Source organism: Perognathus longimembris, chromosome 6, assembly GCF_023159225.1.
Source record: "Perognathus longimembris pacificus isolate PPM17 chromosome 6, ASM2315922v1, whole genome shotgun sequence".
Lineage (NCBI taxonomy): Eukaryota > Metazoa > Chordata > Mammalia > Rodentia > Heteromyidae > Perognathus > Perognathus longimembris.
Genome location: NC_063166.1, coordinates 69,958,405 through 69,976,015, shown reverse-complemented (window position 1 = coordinate 69,976,015; position 17,611 = coordinate 69,958,405). Strand labels below are relative to the sequence as shown.

The 17,611-nt window shown below is 52.1% G+C and overlaps 1 protein-coding gene and 1 long non-coding RNA gene across 11 annotated transcripts in view; one reads left to right on the top strand and one right to left on the bottom strand.

Moving 5' to 3' along the window:
* Epb41l1 (erythrocyte membrane protein band 4.1 like 1) overlaps positions 1–17,611 on the bottom strand; it is a 123,357-nt gene that overhangs the window by 19,597 nt on the left and 86,149 nt on the right. For 9 of the 10 annotated variants that reach the window (XM_048349126.1, XM_048349134.1, XM_048349132.1 and 6 more), the window contains 5 exons: positions 17,169–17,321; positions 14,134–14,231; positions 13,737–13,912; positions 11,799–11,947; positions 8,298–8,480 (listed from right to left, as the gene is read on the bottom strand). In XM_048349126.1, the coding sequence (XP_048205083.1) occupies positions 8,298–8,480; positions 11,799–11,947; positions 13,737–13,912; positions 14,134–14,231; positions 17,169–17,321 (759 nt within the window). Of the gene's footprint in view, positions 1–143; positions 2,076–5,425; positions 5,525–8,297; positions 8,481–11,798; positions 11,948–13,736; positions 13,913–14,133; positions 14,232–17,168; positions 17,322–17,611 lie in introns of all 10 variants that reach the window. The other variant, XM_048349136.1, reaches the window with a different exon arrangement.
* On the top strand, positions 270–11,771 carry LOC125353452. Its single transcript, XR_007211325.1, has 4 exons — positions 270–280; positions 4,674–4,678; positions 8,496–8,501; positions 11,581–11,771. It is a non-coding gene; the product is annotated as an uncharacterized LOC125353452 (long non-coding RNA).

Genomic DNA, 17,611 nt, shown 5'->3' with positions numbered 1-17,611 from the left:
CTCCCAGGGATGGGCAAGCAGCCTTGGATTGCAAGAATGACGAGGGATCACTGAAGCATGCTTCTAAGGAACTACGCAAACATGCGGCTGGGCCCATGGGTGGGGAGTCCGCAGTGGGGGCGGGGGCTCACATGGCCAGTTACTCCAGTAGCTTCCTCCAACGTGGTTTCGCAGCCTGAATCGGGAGACATGAGCTCCAGCTCTAAGCCTCTTTCCTGGTGGGATGTAGCGGAAATGCCCTCCCCGAAGGGTCGGGTAGCCAGAGGCATGGCAGAGGAAGGTGTGTCTTTGGGGCTGGTGAAGTCCTCTGGGGGCTGGAGTTGGACAAACCCCAGGTCTGGAAGCTTATTCCGCTGTAGCTCTACCTGTCCTGTGGAGGCCTCCGAGGTCAGCTCATTTGGAAGGGCCCTTGTTTCACCCTGACTGGCTCGGTGAGGCTCAGCTCCGTGGGTCTCAAATATCCGAATTTTGTTGGCCACTGAGGTTTTGCTAATATCTTCCAGAGAGCCCTCTTGGTCCCCAGCCTGAAGAGGAGTCATTTCTTTTTGCTTCCCCAAAGGGAACACCAATCCTAGGGGTACAACTCCCTCAGCGTCTCCAGGGACAATCCGAGGCTTTTTGCTGGCCACTGCTGGTGCCCTGCGCTCCCCTCTTGTGTCAGGAGACACCATTAACCCAACCTGGTCCTTGGGCTCTGAGCTCTCTTGAGGAGGATGGATATGTTTGAGAAATACATGGAACTGCTCTCCAAAGGGATCCCTTAGCTGTGGCCCGGCAGGGCCTGGGTGTGGAGAAACTCCCTCCAGATCCTCACCGTGATCCGGGGATGCTGGTAGCGGGATGATCACCTCCATGTGGTGAGTCTCTGAGGCCTGTCGGTCTCTGGTCCCAAGTTCCCTGGTTTCCATGGGAACTGCTCCCTGGTCTCTAGACAGCAAGTTGCCTCTGTCTGGTCTGGCGGGCCTTCTAACATGAGAAGGGATGGTCTGCAGAAGAGCGCAGGCCTGGGGGTCCAGGTGCACCACCCCTCCTCTATTAGGGGAGTGCTTGTTCAATCTCGTGGCGGGATTTTCCTCCTCCTTTCCCGTCAAAGCTCCCCTCACAGGGGCCTCTTCCTCTTCAGACGCACTGGCTATGGGGTGAGTCCACCCTCTCTCTACCTCCCTGCCCTCAGCAAACCGCTGCCCTGGAGAAGGTCCCAGTGGGTCATCGGCGCTTCCAAGGCTCCTGGGGAGCCTGGCCTCTTGGTCTGAGGAAGCTGAGCAGGCATCATCCTTGCTCCTGCTGGAAGCTGTGACAGAGCCCCTCGGGGCTGAAAAAATGAGCTCCCCAATCTCCGGGAGCTCCCCCAGCAGTTCCAGGCTGGCCTGGCCCCCAGGAAGGTCATCCAGGGGCTCTTCTCTCTCCTCTGGGGGTGGAGGGAGGCCTTGGTCTCCAGGGTCTCTCTCCCCATAGTTTAGGTAGAAGCTCCTCTCTGCACAGGAGGTATCCGTCTCATCGCTCGAGTCAGCTCTGGCTTCTGCGTGAGCTGGGTCCAACAGGAAGGACTGGAGTCCTCCTTTGTCAGAGGCGGGAGAAGGAATGTCCACTTCCGCTGGGGTGGCCTCTGCAGCCGCGGCTCTTCCATCTGCCCTCAGCCCCTTCCTCAGCTCCACCTGGCCCTCCGGCTGACCCTCTGAGCGGCGGCGGCTGCTGACAGCGGCCTCACGGATGCCTGCCCTAAGCTCAGAGCTCTCGAGCATCTTGTCTGATGACACAAAGCCCGCAGCCTGGGCAGACCCTGCAGAGTCTCCCCGGACCCACAGGCCTTCCTTCCGCGCTGACTCAAAGTATTCTGGACTTGCAATTATCCTGCCTTGCTGCTGGGTGCTTGCTCTTCGGACTCCTACCATTTCTTCTGTGGCCACTTCAACTTTGAACTTGTCCACCAGGACGTCTACCTTGGAGAGTCTGCCATCGGCAAGAATACCAAGGCCAGCCTCCCTTTCTTCCCGATGCGTGGTAGCCAGTGTTAGAAGACCCAGGTCTTCGGGCCTAGCGTACTCTCTTTCTATAAATACCCAATGCTCCGAGCCCTGCATTTCAATTGGAGCAAGAAGAGTTAACATGAAATAGCAGGCACCTGAGGGGCAGGTCACTTTTTCCTCTGTCAGAAAGGGATCAGTCTACCTCTGGAAGGTTTAAGCCTGGGACCACGAGGCCCAGAACTGGTCAGGGAAAGGGAGGAGGAGTCATCCTCATCATGGTTGTTTTCCCATTGAGGACCAGCCCTCCTCAGCCAATGCCCCCAACTCATTTAAAAGGGAGGTCCTCCCCATGTTAACAGTGGGGAAACGAGATCCATAGAGGGGCCAGGACTCCTCCTCTCCTAAAACAAACAACATTGTCACCATCAGAAGTACATCGCAAGGGATCACTGAACGCTAGAGCTGAGAGAACTACGAAGATCTCCAGTGTAATCTTGTCATTGTACAAGATGGGGAAACGAAGGCAGAGAGAAGGTCAATGATTTGGCTATTGTTGGTCGGTAGTAAGAGTCAGAAAAAGGATGCCTGTTTCTCTCGGATGCTTGGGGTCTTTGCTGACTAAGATCAGAATCTTGGAACATGGGTACCAACTGTAATCTGATGGAAGCTGAGGGGAAACACTGAAATGCGTTCCACATGCCAGTCCCAAATGTGACCTTCCTTCAAGAATGGCAGGAAGGAAACAGACTCATAGCAAAGATGCCAAATGGCTAGATCCATGCCCATCACTGCAATGGCTTAAGCACCGTGGGGTTCAATCCAAAAGAAACAAATATCAAGACCCATCCCTGGAGAATTCTAACAAAATCCACAGACAGTGTAACAAAGGATGGACCAGAACACAATCATGAAGGAAATAAAAATCACCACTACAGTACCAAAGGACCAGAACATGGCCTGTCAAACCCTCTACAGAATGGTTCCAACCTCCCACACCCAACAGCTCTTCCAAGAGGGGGAAAGACAGGAATACAATCTTGGAGGCCACAAGGTCCCAGAGGTAACCTGTGGCAGAGGCAAGCAAGCCACGTATGTTGAGAAACAGCCCTTCTCACTCCTGCAGACATCTCCAGACAAGACTTATCAGAAACTTCTTGCATGGGAACCAGAGAGAGAGGGTTTGTATAACCTTGGGCTCTTCTGCAGGTTCTGACATGCTGAGGAATCTGTCCAGCCCACAAGATCTGAAGGAGTTTGAAAGATCAAGGGAATGCTGCAAACCCTTTTCCCTGACTCCACTTTAGCAAACTGTCTCTACCATAACCAAGGAGTCAGATCTCATTAAAAGAATTCTGCCAAGAGAAAGGAGATAAAAGGAGGATGGAAACCCAGACAAGCTGTCCTAGGTCTCTGCGATGTTATTTCAGGTCGCCAGGGCTTCAGGACCAAAGCCAGACCTCTTCTCATTGCTCTGGGAAGCAGCTTCCTATAGCTGCTCCCATTTCAGCTTGTACTCACATTATCTGCCTGGCAAGGGAGGCCAAATCAATTGGCCAATGCTGAATGTTCCCCTCCTGGAACATTCCTGCCCCAACGCTAACTAGCAACCAGTCTAGATGAGCAATTGTGTGTGGTGGGAGGTGGGAGCTGGTGAGGAATGGAAAGATACTTTATTTCTGCAGGCAGAAGGGACACATGTGGTGCTGGTTACTAGATGTCAAGCAATGTCAGCCCTTTGTCTATGTTAGGAAATGTAACCCGACTGGCAAATATAAAGCAAGCATTGTTATCTTTATTTCAGAAGGGGAGACTGAGGCTCTCAGAGTGGGAGAGGGCTTGCATAAGATGACAGCGTGAGCAGTGAGGGAACAGAGTATGGGTGCTGCTTCTAGCAAGCAAAAGTGTGTTGGATCCTGAGGTGGGGGAAGAGGGGAAACTTTGCTATCATCAGTGCACCGGGAGAGATATATCTGGCCCAATTCACAAGACAGGGCAGCCCTAGATGATGTTGAGTGATTGGCCATTCTCATTCCCGAGCCCTTAGACGTCACTACTTTGCTTAGAGCGCCCCCTGCCATTTGCTGGGGGCACTGCATGCACTCCAGCCACAGAACCCGGAACAGGAAGGCTAGCTTGGCTCCCACATAAGACACAGACAAGAAAACTCTCCAGAGGGGTTGGTATTGCTGACCTGGGGCTGTGCAGGCTCTACCTGAAGCTTGGGGCCTTATCCTTTACAGGAGGAGGGAGTCTGGGAGAAGAGACCCTCTAGGTACCACTGCATGGGAGAAACTCCAGGAGGGACATCTAGAGGAGGGGCCTGCTCCTGCAGAGCAGGCCCATGGGCGCCAGAGGGCAGCAGGGAGCCCTCTGGCTGCAGATTGAAATGAAGACTGGCTAACTGAGGGGACAACCGGCTGCTGTCAAGGTCAACAAGAGCCCCTCCAAGAGCTTCACTCCTGACAGAGACACAGCCTGGGTTCTAGAAGCAAATGTAGACTCCAATGAATCATTGCCCCAGGCCTTCGCGCTTAGGATCCCTCAGGAGAGAGTGCTCATGGTCGTTTTTATTTTACTTTTTTACATGGAGAAGAAGCCCATGTCGAATTGTGGTTTGTGTTCCATCACATCTGGGGCTCAACTGTGACTTTCTTCCAGCTTCAGCACATTGAACTGGAGCTGTGGGGTATTTCATTATGCCAGCAGAGGAGGTACAAAGACTGGGAGAAAGATGTTACCCTCGTGGATCAATGTCCTCCAACCCCAGCCATCTGAAAGTCTAGCAGGGCGGGAGGATATGACCCCTGCTGCCAGGACCCGGATTACAAACCCAGCACTTACACGGGACCACAAGAAATCCCCCAAGCCCTGGGAACAGAAGCAATGCCCCTCCTTGTTTAGAACGCTTGCGTGCTTGCACTCACTACAGCCCAAGAATTCTCCTGGAGAAAGTCGTCTATTTTCATCCACCAGGAGACCCAGACAGACCCATGCCCTAGAGGAGTTTAAGGAATTGGAGGCAGGAGATAACTGGAATGTCATGCCCTAACTAGCTACTGATAAACCTTACCTGGACTTCTGAACAAAGAGAAGACTAAGGAGACGTGACCTCTAGCCCTAAGCTTCAAGATCAGAGCCTGCGCCAGGGTCCCCTGCTCTGAGACAGCATGTCTCCTCTCCTTTGAAGCTAGACATTCAGCTGTCTGGTCTTTCTAGGATGGTTTTAGTGAGTGGGGAGGGTTTTAGTGAATGAGGAGGGCTGGCCCTTTATGGATCCCTAGGCTTGCTGGTCAACCATGGGGACAGCACAGCCACCCATTCATTGCTGCCTTCTGCATGGCAGAGTGGAGTCCTGTCCCTCACCCTAGAGGAAGGAGTTTTCTTAAGACTCTGGATGGCAGCCTGGCATGGGTGGGTGGCCCCAGGAGGAAGGGACCCGGGAAGGTAAAGGCAGTAACCTCAGGTGACGCTTCGAGGCTTTTCTGAGTGAACACTTCCACTCCTGGAGCGGTTCCAGGTACCAAGTCCTGCTGAGAGGTGTCCTGGGTCCTCTGGGACTGCAGGGGAGGCCCAAGGCCAGAGGAAAAGAGAGAGGGAGGGAAAAAGGAAAGGAGTGACAGAGACAGGAAGAGAGGGAGAGAGCAGGAGAGACACACAGAGTGAAAATAGCCCAGCACTGTAAGTCCCACATCCTTAAGAATCACAAATTCAGTCTGGAGGAGCCACTCTGTGAGAGAGGTAGAAAGGGACAACCTTCGGAGCCATGGAAGGAAAGGGGGCCCATAGTCACTGACTTTGTCCTACAATTTCTGTGTGTGTGTAAGTCTTGGGGCTTGAACTGGGCCTATGCACTGCCCCTGAGGTTTTTTAGCTCAAAGAGAGTGCTCTACCACTTGTGCCACAGCTCTACTTCTACCTTATTGATGGTTAATTATAGATAAGAGTCTCACGGACTTTGCTGTCCTAGATGGTTTCGAACCACAATCCTCAGAGGTCAGCCTCCTAAGTAGCTAAGATTACAGGCTTATATCTTTTGGAATTACCTTTTGAGTGACAGGCATCTGGCTCCACAATTCCTTTTTAAAAGCTAAACTAAAGCCTGGGTTTTGCAAATGGGAATGGCTCAAGTTCTACTTGCTTTACCCCTTTGCCTAAATGGGGCCTCAAAATCTGAGGAAGCACTTGGGAATGCTGGGTAATATGTCCCCGCAGGGACCCCCACAGGGCCAGCCTCAGGTCAGGGATTCCAGTTGCCACCAGCAAAGACCCCGTGACTTTCCAGCCCATCCTAGTGCATAGATATGGTGCTTCACTATGTCAGTCACCGTGGCCAAGGATCTTCTTATGGAGGACAGTTTTGGTCTCTCTTCAGGTTGGACTTGGCCATGAGGCTCAGAGAGGTGATGCTGTTCACCCTAGGGGCCAGTCTTTGTCTTGGGCTCCTCCCCATCTTCCAAATTTTCAAGAGTTCCCTAAATTACAGGGGGAGGCAATAAGCCAGTTCCAAGATGGGCTCCTGGACTGTAATTTCTAGTAGTGATTATAGCTTTTGCAGCCAAGAAAGTGGTGCTAGAAGAGATTACCTTTTATGAGACCCATCTTCTAGCAGTTCCAGATCTCACCAGCAGGTGGGGCACATCCCCAAACCAGGCTGCTCTGAATCCCCGGAGCCCCAACCCCAGCTCAGTTCATGGGCACCTGAGCTTCCCTTCTGTGATGCAGTCTACACTTTCCTTAGCCTCTGCATTCCATTCATCCTCAGCAAGCCCCCCTTCAGGATGTATTTCAACCACCTGGACAAGTCTCTCTCTAGGGAGGAGGCAGGGATGAAGGACTGAAACTAGTGAAGTCACTAATGCAGGCCCTGAGACCTAGTCCAGGGTCTTGGTTATGCTAGGGAACACAGAATCCCTCCATAGATGCAAAGATTCATCCCCCCGCCCCCTTCCATGGCACTTGCCATAAAGGTCCCCCAAAGCATCCTTAATTTTGTGAATTGGCAGCCTGGGAATCTAAGAGGTTCTGCCTGAGCTTATGCCTCACTGGGCAAAGCTCTCTGCTATCTGGCTGGCTCAGACAGTGGCTAGTGCTGATTCAATCAAATACTCAGTGAATTAGATCATGGCTCATCACCAATTTTCAAAGCATTAGAGGAAAGCACATACACAATTGACTCTATACCTAGTTTTCACATCATTTGCTCTTGCTCTGAGGCAACTGGGGTTTAATGGCAAATACAAGAAAAGCAGCTACGGGCCCCTCTTCTGTGAGCTAGAAAGCTGAATCATCCTTCTTCTTTCTAGCTCTCAGTGCTCCTATCTATAAAAGAAGGACCTTGAACTGAGCGTTCCAGGGATTCTTTCCAGCTTTGATTTGAAGTTAACCTTCTCTATGAAAGAGTCCCAAGACTCTCAATATGAAACAATAAGTAACTCATACCAGACACCACCACCCCGTGCGGGTCCCTCTCCGTGCATTCTCATCTAATCCTCACGAACATCTCCACCTAATGGGGCCTCAGAGAAATTAAGTAACAAGCCCAGAGCCATCCAGCTGGCAGGCAGCAGAGCCACGATTCAAACCCGGGCAGCCTTAAGTCTAGACCACAATCAAGTGTGCAGCCCATGAACAGTGGCCCCAGAGAGAAAATACTTAGGTACAAACTGGGATAAATGTCGCCAAAGATTTAGCAAATCCTAAAAAGAATGGCTTGGAATTGTAAATAGAAGAATTCCCCCAATTCTATCACCAGCTCTTTATAAAACCGAGACAACGCCCCTCTTCTTTCCATGCTGCAAGGCAGGCTGTGTGGAAACCTCTGGAACAGGTCTGGTGTGTGTATGTGTGTGTGTGTTGGGGGGTGGTCTCTGTCTCCTCTGGTGGGTCCTAAGGATCCTTTCAGGAAAAACGAAGACCCCCCCTCCCCCCGTGCATTTTCACCCTCAGCTGTCAGGCCTGAACGCTGGGTCAGGCTGCCAAGATTCTCAAAGGCAAGTGTGTAAGCAAACCACCTAGGACATTTGTTTAAATGCTGCTCTAGGGCTCTGCCATCAGATCTGATTCAGCAGATCCAAGACAGGCCCTTGCCGCCTTTGCAGCAAGCGTTCCTTCCCACAATACTCTGCCTGGTGGAATGGAGTGTCTCGTGGGGCCCAGGATTCCAAGTGTTAGTGGATTTTTCTCCCTCAGTGTACTCCCCCCACCCCCACCCCACCAGCTCCACACACAGCTATTGATGGAGAAGATGGTTAAGTCAGTATATCGCAACACCCGGCACCCATGCCTCTTTACCCAAGGCCTGGACTGAGGGCTTCAGGGTGAGAGACCTACCTCATTGGCTTTCTCAGGGGTGCCCTTGGGGGAAGGGGAGGCAGGGGAGGAGGGCAGCCTGCGCTCCCGCTCCCAGTCGCGATCCCGGTGGATCAGTTTACTGTTGGGCTCCTTCAGGGTCCTCTTGAGCTCATTGATGCTGGCCTGGTGCTTCAGCAGGACATCCTCTGGCTTGTCCAAGAACTGGGGAATGTGGAGAAAGAGGTCGCGTTAGGGGAGCCGCTGAGAGTGGGCAATGTGGGGTACAGGGATGATGGCAGCAGTTGTCATCATGGCCCTTCACCAGCGACATGCTTCCCCCCACCCCCAATGGTGGCTCCCTACCTGTGTCTCAGGGACCCAGTGGGCCAAGGAGCCAGCTGGGGCCCAGGGTACTTGAAATGACGAACAGGAAAAGCTACCTCTCTTCCCCCCTGCCTGGCTCCCTAATCTCTGAACATCGTACTCAAATGAAACCCAGCAGATCTGGGTGCTGCAAGCCCAGCAGGAGCCAGGCATGGAGATGACTTTCCTCTGGATACAACCAAGACACAGCAGACAGCATCTGCCAGAGTGAGAACGCCTGGATGCATTCCTGGTACTGTGATTTGCTCCGGGTTCCTTCTGGACCCAGGTTCTTACCTCTGGCAAAGCCCTGGACCACTGTGCTTATTAGCAGGGTAACAAATCTAGGCCCCTTTGAGCCCAACAGGTGTGGTTGCCCAAACCCTACAAAGACCTTTAGTGTAGACAGGGTCATCTAGAAAAATAGGACCAGGATAAGACTGCAGCCCTAGTCACAGGGCTGTAAGCCAGTACCTTCCCTACCACCTAGAATCTTCCAGATGCCTTTGAGCTCCTGATGCACCAAGAACAGATGGGATAAAACAGACAGAGAAAGTAGGACTCTGCAGGGTGTTTGGAGCCAATTAGAGACCCGGAAGAAGAAGGGCAAATACTAAAGCCTGCTGCAAGAACAAGTCAGGTATGGCTAGAGTTATAGGTATGGCCCCACTTCCTCCTACTGAGCTGCCAAGGCTGAGCTCATGCTAGTGCAGTAATCTGCCCAGGTCCTCAAGGACTGAGCCACAGTAACCTGCCAAGCTGCTCATCTGCCTGCTTCTGGGACAGGGCAGGCAGACACCCAAAGACCTTATCGGTAGGGCTGATCAGGGACTTTTGGTGACTCTATTAAGGGCAGAAAAAATGGAGAATTTCAGTTTATTAGAGTCAGATCAGACAGAGGCTTCTGCTCTCCCTTCAGCCCCTCTCCACGGCTGAGCTGCCTGCAGGAGGGTGTGTCTGAGAAGCTACACCAGATGGAGTTTGTGCAAAGGTGGGTTGGGAGCAGCAGTGGCCAGTGGGTCACAACCAAAGAAGATCCCAAATGGGCCTATGGGCAGCAAAGAGCAACGGGGTCCCGGGTCCTTGGGGTTAGGGATCGTAGTTCAGGCGTGGGCACTGGTGGCTCCCACCTGTAATCCTAGCTACTTAGGAGGCTGAGATCTGAGGACCACAGTTTGAACAGCCCAGGCAGGAAAGCCCATGAGACTCACCTCCAATTAGCCACCAGAAAACTGGAAGTGGTGCTGTGGCTCAAAGTGGTAGAGCACTAGCCTTGAGCAAAAGAGCTCAGGGATAGCGCCCAGGTCCTGAGTTCAAGCCCCACGACTGACCAAAAAAAAAAAAATCATAGTTCATATGCCTAGCTGAGCAGATGGGGGGTTAGGACCAGAGTAGGCTTTCCTGAGACTCTCAGTCCCAGATTGCAGGACATCAAGGCCAGGCTCTGCCTATGACCCAGCCTTGGGCCTCTCCCTGGGCAATCCAGGCATAAGGTCCTTTCTCTTGTGGCTAAGATTCCAATAGAGAATAGAAGAGTAGAAGGAAGGAACTGTGTGAAGTCAGGAGGAAGAAGTTGAAGGAAGCAATAAACGAGAGAAGGAAGAGGAGAAGAAATGAGGAAGAGGTTTTTGACAGAGCTGATGCACCGTAGCCAACCCATAGCCAGGGAGGTGACCTGGAGTGGGGGGTGGCCACATTTATGCTCAGAGAAGACATCTCCTCCCTTCTTCCCTGCCCCACCCCCAAGCTGATTGCCAAGAGATGCCAAAAGAAGCTTCTGGTGAGGATACTGATGAGATGGGGGTGAGACCAAACAGTGCTGCAGGGGAGGAATGGGGCAGGGGAGCTCAATGGAAGCACCAAATGGCCTGGAAGAGCGGACACCAGACAGGTGCTCAGCAGGTTTAAAGCAAGCCCGGGAGGGTGGCAGGGATGAGGGAGGGAGGGAGAGATGGCTGATGTGGGGTGAGGTCTGGAAAGATGAGCTCAATGCTGGGAGAAGGGGTGAATGGAGAGGGGCACGACAGGGAGGCAGCTGGCAGGGCAGGCAGAGATAAAGCTGAGGTGAGGCTGACACAGTGCTGGGGGCCACGAGTCCAGGATAGACTGGCTGACGCGATGACAAATGAGGGAGGGGATCTAGATGGCTGGGCAGGGAAGGGCAGGGGCCATGCAGTACCTCCTGCTTGTGTCTCGGCGTGGTTTCCTGCTCCGGCTAGCGGGATGTAAGAGGAGGGAAAGGAACCACCAGGGTCAGTACAGCAAACAGATTAGAGGCTCCAGCAAGAGCCTACTACATGCATGAGCTCTCACCCACAGGGCGCCGTCTGGGGAGCTGCCGGTCACCCCACCCACAGCGAGGTGAGGCAGCCAGAAGGTGCAGGGTGGGAAGCAGGGACCCCAGGAAGGCAAAGAAGAGTCTTGGGAGACTGAGGCAAAGTGGGCGGTGCCACACCCTGCAGGGCAGGGCCTGAATGTGTCTTGAGGTGTCATGCTTCTTAGAAGCTGCAGTGGGTGTGTGTTCAGGGGCCTGCTCCCACAGCAGAACTGCATGATGGGTGGGGGGTGGGCGGATGGGAGTGGAGGAACTGCTTAGCAACCCCAAGGAGAGGAAGCCCTGCCTGGCACGTGTGCACAGGCTTGTGTGTGAACGTGCTGTTAGCACATCTGCGTGCATGAATACATGAGGTGCGTTGTGGATGTGTCTGTGATGAATGTGCACAAGGCTAAGGCGGTGGTGCGTTCCTGAAGTGTGTATGTATGTGGTGATTGATGTGTGTGCGCACGTACACGTGTCTGTGTGTGTGGGCATGCGTGCTGAATTCCAACAGCAGGAGGGGACACAATTCTGTGCCACCTGATTATGCTGAGAGGAGGGGGAGGAGGAGGTAATTTGGAGCCAGATTATAGTTAAAGGGCAGAATAAGAAGGGCAACAGGAGGCCTGAGGGCATCCCCAGGGGCAGGGGAAGCCAGTGGATAGGGCTGGCAGGGCAGTGTGCATGTCCCCTCCCAGAATGCCAGGTGTGGCCAACAGCCTGAGGACCAGGTCTGGTCTGTATGTGTCCTCCCATGGCAAGGGTGGGTGGTCTCGGCTGGGGACATGTGAGGGCCAAGTCGCAGCCTCCGTCAGCCTCCTGCTACCCTGGACAGAGGGTGGGGCCAGCCAGGCTCCTACCTTTAGCTCCTTGATCTTGGTGGGAGTTCTGACCTCTCCTTCTTCTGCCTCTGACCGCCGCCCTCCAGATTCAGCATCTTCATCCCGCTTGTCACTGTCCGGTCCCGCATCGTGGTTCTCACTGACTGAGGCTGGGCGGGAGAACTCCGCTGAAATCGACAGAGAGGGCCAGGTGACCGCGTGAGTCATCGTCACATGTGTGACAGCCAGCCCCCCTGCCACCCAGCCACACCTCTCCCGTACCCCAACCTGCTGATCACCCCACGGCCCAGGAGTGGGGGAAATGGCAAGAGGGGCCTCCGAGTCCAGAGTCCCCTCCTACTTTCTCCAGCACCAGAATCCTAAATCCCACCATTGTTGGCTGTGTGGTTTCCATGTCCTCTTACTTAAGTAGCATCCACTTAGAAAGTGGAGGTGAGGGACAAATAAGCTAATGTGGACAAGCATTTAGTAAAGTGGCCCAGAACAGACCTCACGGGCATGCTGGCCTGTGAAGGCCACTGTTTTGGTTGTGGTCACTGGTACCTGGCCACTTTACAAATTAGAATTTAATAAAAATGACATCTAGCTGGGTGCTGGTGGCTCACGCCTGTAATCCTAGCTACTCAAGGAGGCTGAGATCTGAGGATCACAGTTCGAAGTCAGTCTGGGCAGAAAAGTTCCCGTGAGACTCTTGTCTCCAATTAACCACTCAAAAACCGGAAGTGGCGCTGTGGCTCAAAGTGATAGGGCACTAACCTTGAGTGAAAAGAGCTCAGGGACAGCACTAAGCCCCTGAGTTCAAGCCTCACAATCAATTTTAAAAAATTAAAAATAACATCTATCTTCCTGCTATTCCAAAATGCTTTTCTGAATGGAAAAAAGGGTGGGACTGGATGCTTTGCACCAGCCTCTAAGTGTAACTGACTAGGCCCACAGATTGAGTCCCGATGGGAAACACTGAGTTAAAACAACCAGAGCACAGATTACCCCCAATAAACTAGAGAAGAACTTCCCCCTCCAGCCACAGATGCCCAATGTGCAAAGTATTGGGTACATCATTTGATCTCAGGCATACAATACTCTCTTGGTAGTGAGCAGGGAGAAATCACTGTATTCACCTTAGAAGAATCAAATGAAGCCAGGCACTGTTGGCTCATGCTTGTAATCCTAGCTACTCAAAAGACAGATCTGAGAATCAAAGCTCAAAGCCAGCCAAGGCAAGTAAGTGTAAGAGACTCTTACTTGTAATTAACCACAAAAATCAAAAACTAAACCAAACTGGAAGTGGTGCTGTGGAGTGCTAGCCTTGAGCAAAAAACCTCAGGAACAGCACCCAGACCCTGAGTTTAAGCCTCATGACCAACACAGAGAGAGAGAGAGAGAGAGAGAGAGAGAGAGAGAGAGAGAGAGAGAGAGAGAGAGAGAGAATAAACTGAGACCTCAAGAGAGGGAAGAAGGGTCAACAGATATCCTTTTGGTACATCAGGCTAAGAGCCTGACCTTCTGGCTTAGAGGCCAGACTTCTGTCCCTTCTCTTACAAGCTTGTCTAGCTCTTAGCTAATGCCTGCTACAACCCAGATCTAGGTTTCATTCAGCATTTGGCTTAGGAATGGAAACTGGAGGGGAGAGATGGAGGGATGCCCCATAACCTTTGCATACCCCACAATACACCATCCTCCTGGCACACCACCCACGGTGTGTCCTGAGTTTGTCAGGTAGGAGGACGGAACACTAGTGGCTGACTTTGGAATCCCACATAACTTGTGCCTCCAGGAAGTCTCAGCAACATCAGGTCCCATCCCAGTGGCAGGGGGCTGCCTGGGGGGAAGGGGGTGTTTCTGGGTTGCCATGTGTGGTGCAGATAAAGTTGAGGTGCATCCACTGCTGTCATTGCTCATTATGCCAGGACCTGGGGTGCCCACTCCCCTACTTCCCCCTTCCGGTCTGGGCCCTACCTCCGTCGAGGCTGCGGGACATGGTGTACCGCTTGCTGGAGGAGCGCTCGAAGAAAGGTGCGGGCCTGTCGATGAGGGCGCTGGCCTGGCGGGTCTGGGCCTGGGTCCTTCCGCTATACCGGAACTTGGAGCCCATCACCAGGAAGCCTTTGGGTGGGGGCTCCGGGGACACCAGCCTGCAATGGAGGGACGGAGGTGAGGAGTGAGAGGTAGGACCAGCACAGGGGATCTTTTGTCCTTGTGTCCCACCAACAGCAACGTGTCAAAGTGGCCCAGGAAGGAGGAGACTCAGGGCAAAGACCAAGCTTTCCTGGAGTCCACACTAACTCCTCCTCCTGCACCCCTGCACCCTCACCCACTCTGCCTCTTCCCCATGACCTGCCCAGGGCCGGCTCACCGGAAGAACGTGTGGTGCTCGATGCAGACCTTCCACAGCCTCTTGGCTGACCGGTGGTTTGGGAGCTTGAAGCCAATGGTGCTCTCAAACTGCTCATACTGAGAAACCAAGAAGTGTGGGTTAGCAGCCCGGACCCCATACTTACCACCAGCCTATCCTTTCCCAACTTCTTCCCAGCCATGTGTCTTTGACCTGTTCACATAATCAACAAAGCAGGAAGGCCTGGTTCTGTGACAGGCCCAGTGATAAACATCAGAGACACCATGGTGATGAACAGAGAAGATTCCAGGGGGCAAGGTTATCAGATAAGTAAGGTAATTGCAGATGATGACAAGGGCCATGAGAGGGGGCTAGTGGGGGGGGGGAGGGCTGAAGGCTATCTCAGGTGATCAGGTCTGATCTCTACACAGGTAAGTTTTGAGCTAAGATCTGACAGATGGGGACATGCTGCAGTTTGAATCTCAAATGTCTCCCAAAAGGTCCCTGTACAAATTAGTATAGCCACTTTGGAGAACAGTATGGAGGTTCCTCAAAAAGCTCAACATAGGCTGGGGATATGGCCTAGTGGCAAGAGTGCTTGCCTCGTATACATGAGGCCCTGGGTTCAATTCCCCAGCACCACATATACAGAAAACGGCCAGAAGTGGCGCTGTGGCTCAAGTGGCAGAGTGCTAGCCTTGAGCAAGAAGAAGCCAGGGACAGCGCTGAGTCCAAGGCCCAGACTCGCCAAAAAAAAAAAAAAAAAAAAAAAATGCTCAACATAGACCTACCCTATGACCCAGCCATACCACTCCTAGGCATCTATCCTGAACAACAGGCCTCAAGATATCAAAAAGACATTTGCACTTCCATGTTTATCACTGCACAATTCACAATAGCCAAAATATGGAAACAACCCAGAAGCCCCTCCACAGATGAATGGATCCAAAAAATATGGTACCTATACACAATGGAATACTACATAGCGATTAGAAATGGTGAAATATTGGTATTTTCAGGGAAATGGTCAGAACTTGAACAAATAATGTTGAGCGAGACAAGCCTAGAACACAGAAAACAAAGGGGCATGATCTCCTTGATATATGACTGTTAAGATGGGGGGAGGGGGAGACAGTAGAGACCAGGTCTGCGAAACCAAAAACTTCTTGTCAAATGGTATTTCCCACAGGTTTGGGTCAGCAACCCTACATTATGTAACTAAAACCAAACAACTACTCAACATATAAAGGTCAAAAATAGACCTCCCAGCGGATCACAATAGCTCAAAAGCTATGTATGTATGTTCCATATAAGACAAGGATAAGCAAACTCTGTTGGTAACGTTACATTTAAAGTCCTAGGTGAATTTCCTTTGGCGTAGGCCACGTGGCTACTGTGTATGTACTTGGTACACTGTATATTGTATATATGTTTACCTGATCTAGGGAAGGGAAAGAAAAACAGGGTGTAAGATATCCCAAGAAATGTACACACTGCCCTACTATGTAACTGTACCCCTTTTGCACAACACCGTGTCAAATTTTTAATTAATTAAAAAAAAAAAAGGTCCCTGCACAGAAGGTTTTGTCCTCAGAGTGGTATCCTGGAAGATGGTGGAAAGCTACTGGAGTTAGGGCCCCGTGGGAGGTTTTAGGCCGCTGAGAGTGCACCTGTGAAAGTGAGTATGGGACACGGGAGTCCTCCTCACCCCAGCCAGGAGGCGAACACTTTGCTGCTCCACATGCTCCTACCAGGATGTGTTCCTGGCCACAGGTCCAGAGTACTGGAACCCAGGAGGGACACAGAGAAAAACCGCCAAGGCTGTGAGTCAAAATTAACTTTCCCCTTTATAAGCTGAGGGTCTTGCATGTTTTGTTACAGTAAGGGAAAGCTGACTAACACAGGAAGAGGGAGCCAGCATCAGATGCTATAGATTCAGGGCAGGAATGAAACTCAGCTGGTTCACAAACTGCAGAGAAGCCCAGAGAGGCCGGGCGTCATAAACATGGGCCAGTGTGACAAGGAAGAGGTGGGAAAGGTAGGTGGTCTCGGACCTGAACCAACCCAAGACTTAAAGAACTCCTGGAAGGGGGCTGGGAATATAGCCTAGTGGCAAGAGTGCTCGCCTCATATACATAAAGCCCTGGGTTCGATTCCTCAGCACCACATATATATAAAACAGCCAGAAGTAGTGCTGTGGCTCAAGTGGCAGAGTGCTAGCCTTGAGCAAAAAGAAGCCAGGGACAGTGCTCAGGCCCTGAGTTCAAGGCCCAGAACTCCTGGAAGGCTTAGACAAGGAGGTTTGTGGGTGGGGTGAGTGGGAGCTTGGCAGGCTCTGGATTAAGGAAACAAAGGCAGGGAGTCCAGTGACGTGGGTGACTAGAGGCAGCTGTTGGTGGCTGGTGAAGAGGAACAGCAGGCGGTTCCAGTTACTCTAGCAGTAGAACCAAAAGGATTTTTTTTTTTTTTGCCAGTCCTGGGGCCTTGGACTCAGGGCCTGAGCACTGTCCCTGGATTCCTTTTTGCTCAAGGCTAGCTCTCTACCTCTTAAGCCACAGCACCACTTCCAGCTTTTTCTGTTTATGTGGTGCTGAGGAATCGAACCCAGGGCTTCATGCGTGCAAGGTGAGCACTCTACCGCTAAGCTATATTCCCAGCCCCACCAAAAGGATTTTTGATGGGTATGATGTGTGCTTAAAGGAAAGGAGGTGTGGGCATGTTTGCTCATGCATGCTGTGTTGTCAGCATGTGCCCAGCTGTGTCTCCGTACAAGTACATGATGAAGTACTACATGCAAGCAAATACATGCACAGATGTGCACTTATCCGTATAATGTGAATGCATATGGATAGTATTGCATTTTACTCATGCATATATGTGCACACGCACACGCCCGTGTGTTTGTGTGTGTGTGTGTGTTTGCTCTATGCAAAGAGCCATGGAAGAGGAACCAGTCCTCCTGTCCATGTACTCTGGGCATGAAAAGCACAAGTCAGCTGCTGGGTCTACCTTGTCTGGCCACCCCATGGGGAACAGGGCTCCAAGGGCCAGCTCACCTCCCCGGGCCGGATCTTGATATAGAAGTTACTCCTCTTGTAGGAAATCTTCAAAATCTTGGGCCAGGCGAAGCGGTTGATCCTCAGCCGGTCCCGATAGATGAGCAGGCCATTGGCACAGACCCCAAGCATGATGTCGATGCCCTCAGAGTCCTGCATAAGGGCCGGGGTGGGGGTGAAATGGAGAGGCTGGGGGGTTCAGGCCCAGGGTTCACATACCACCCACCTTAAACCCTCTCCTGAGTCTCAGGAGTAGAGTGAGAGACGACATTGCTGGAGTCCCAAGACTAATCTCTCCTATAGTCATCATTCATTCATTCACTCACTCATTCATTCATTTGTCTACACAGCCACTCACTGCTTGTTTGTTCCATCACTGGCCCTGTCATACAGTCATTCATTCACTCAGCAAACATTTAGGTAGATGCACAATGCTAGGCCAC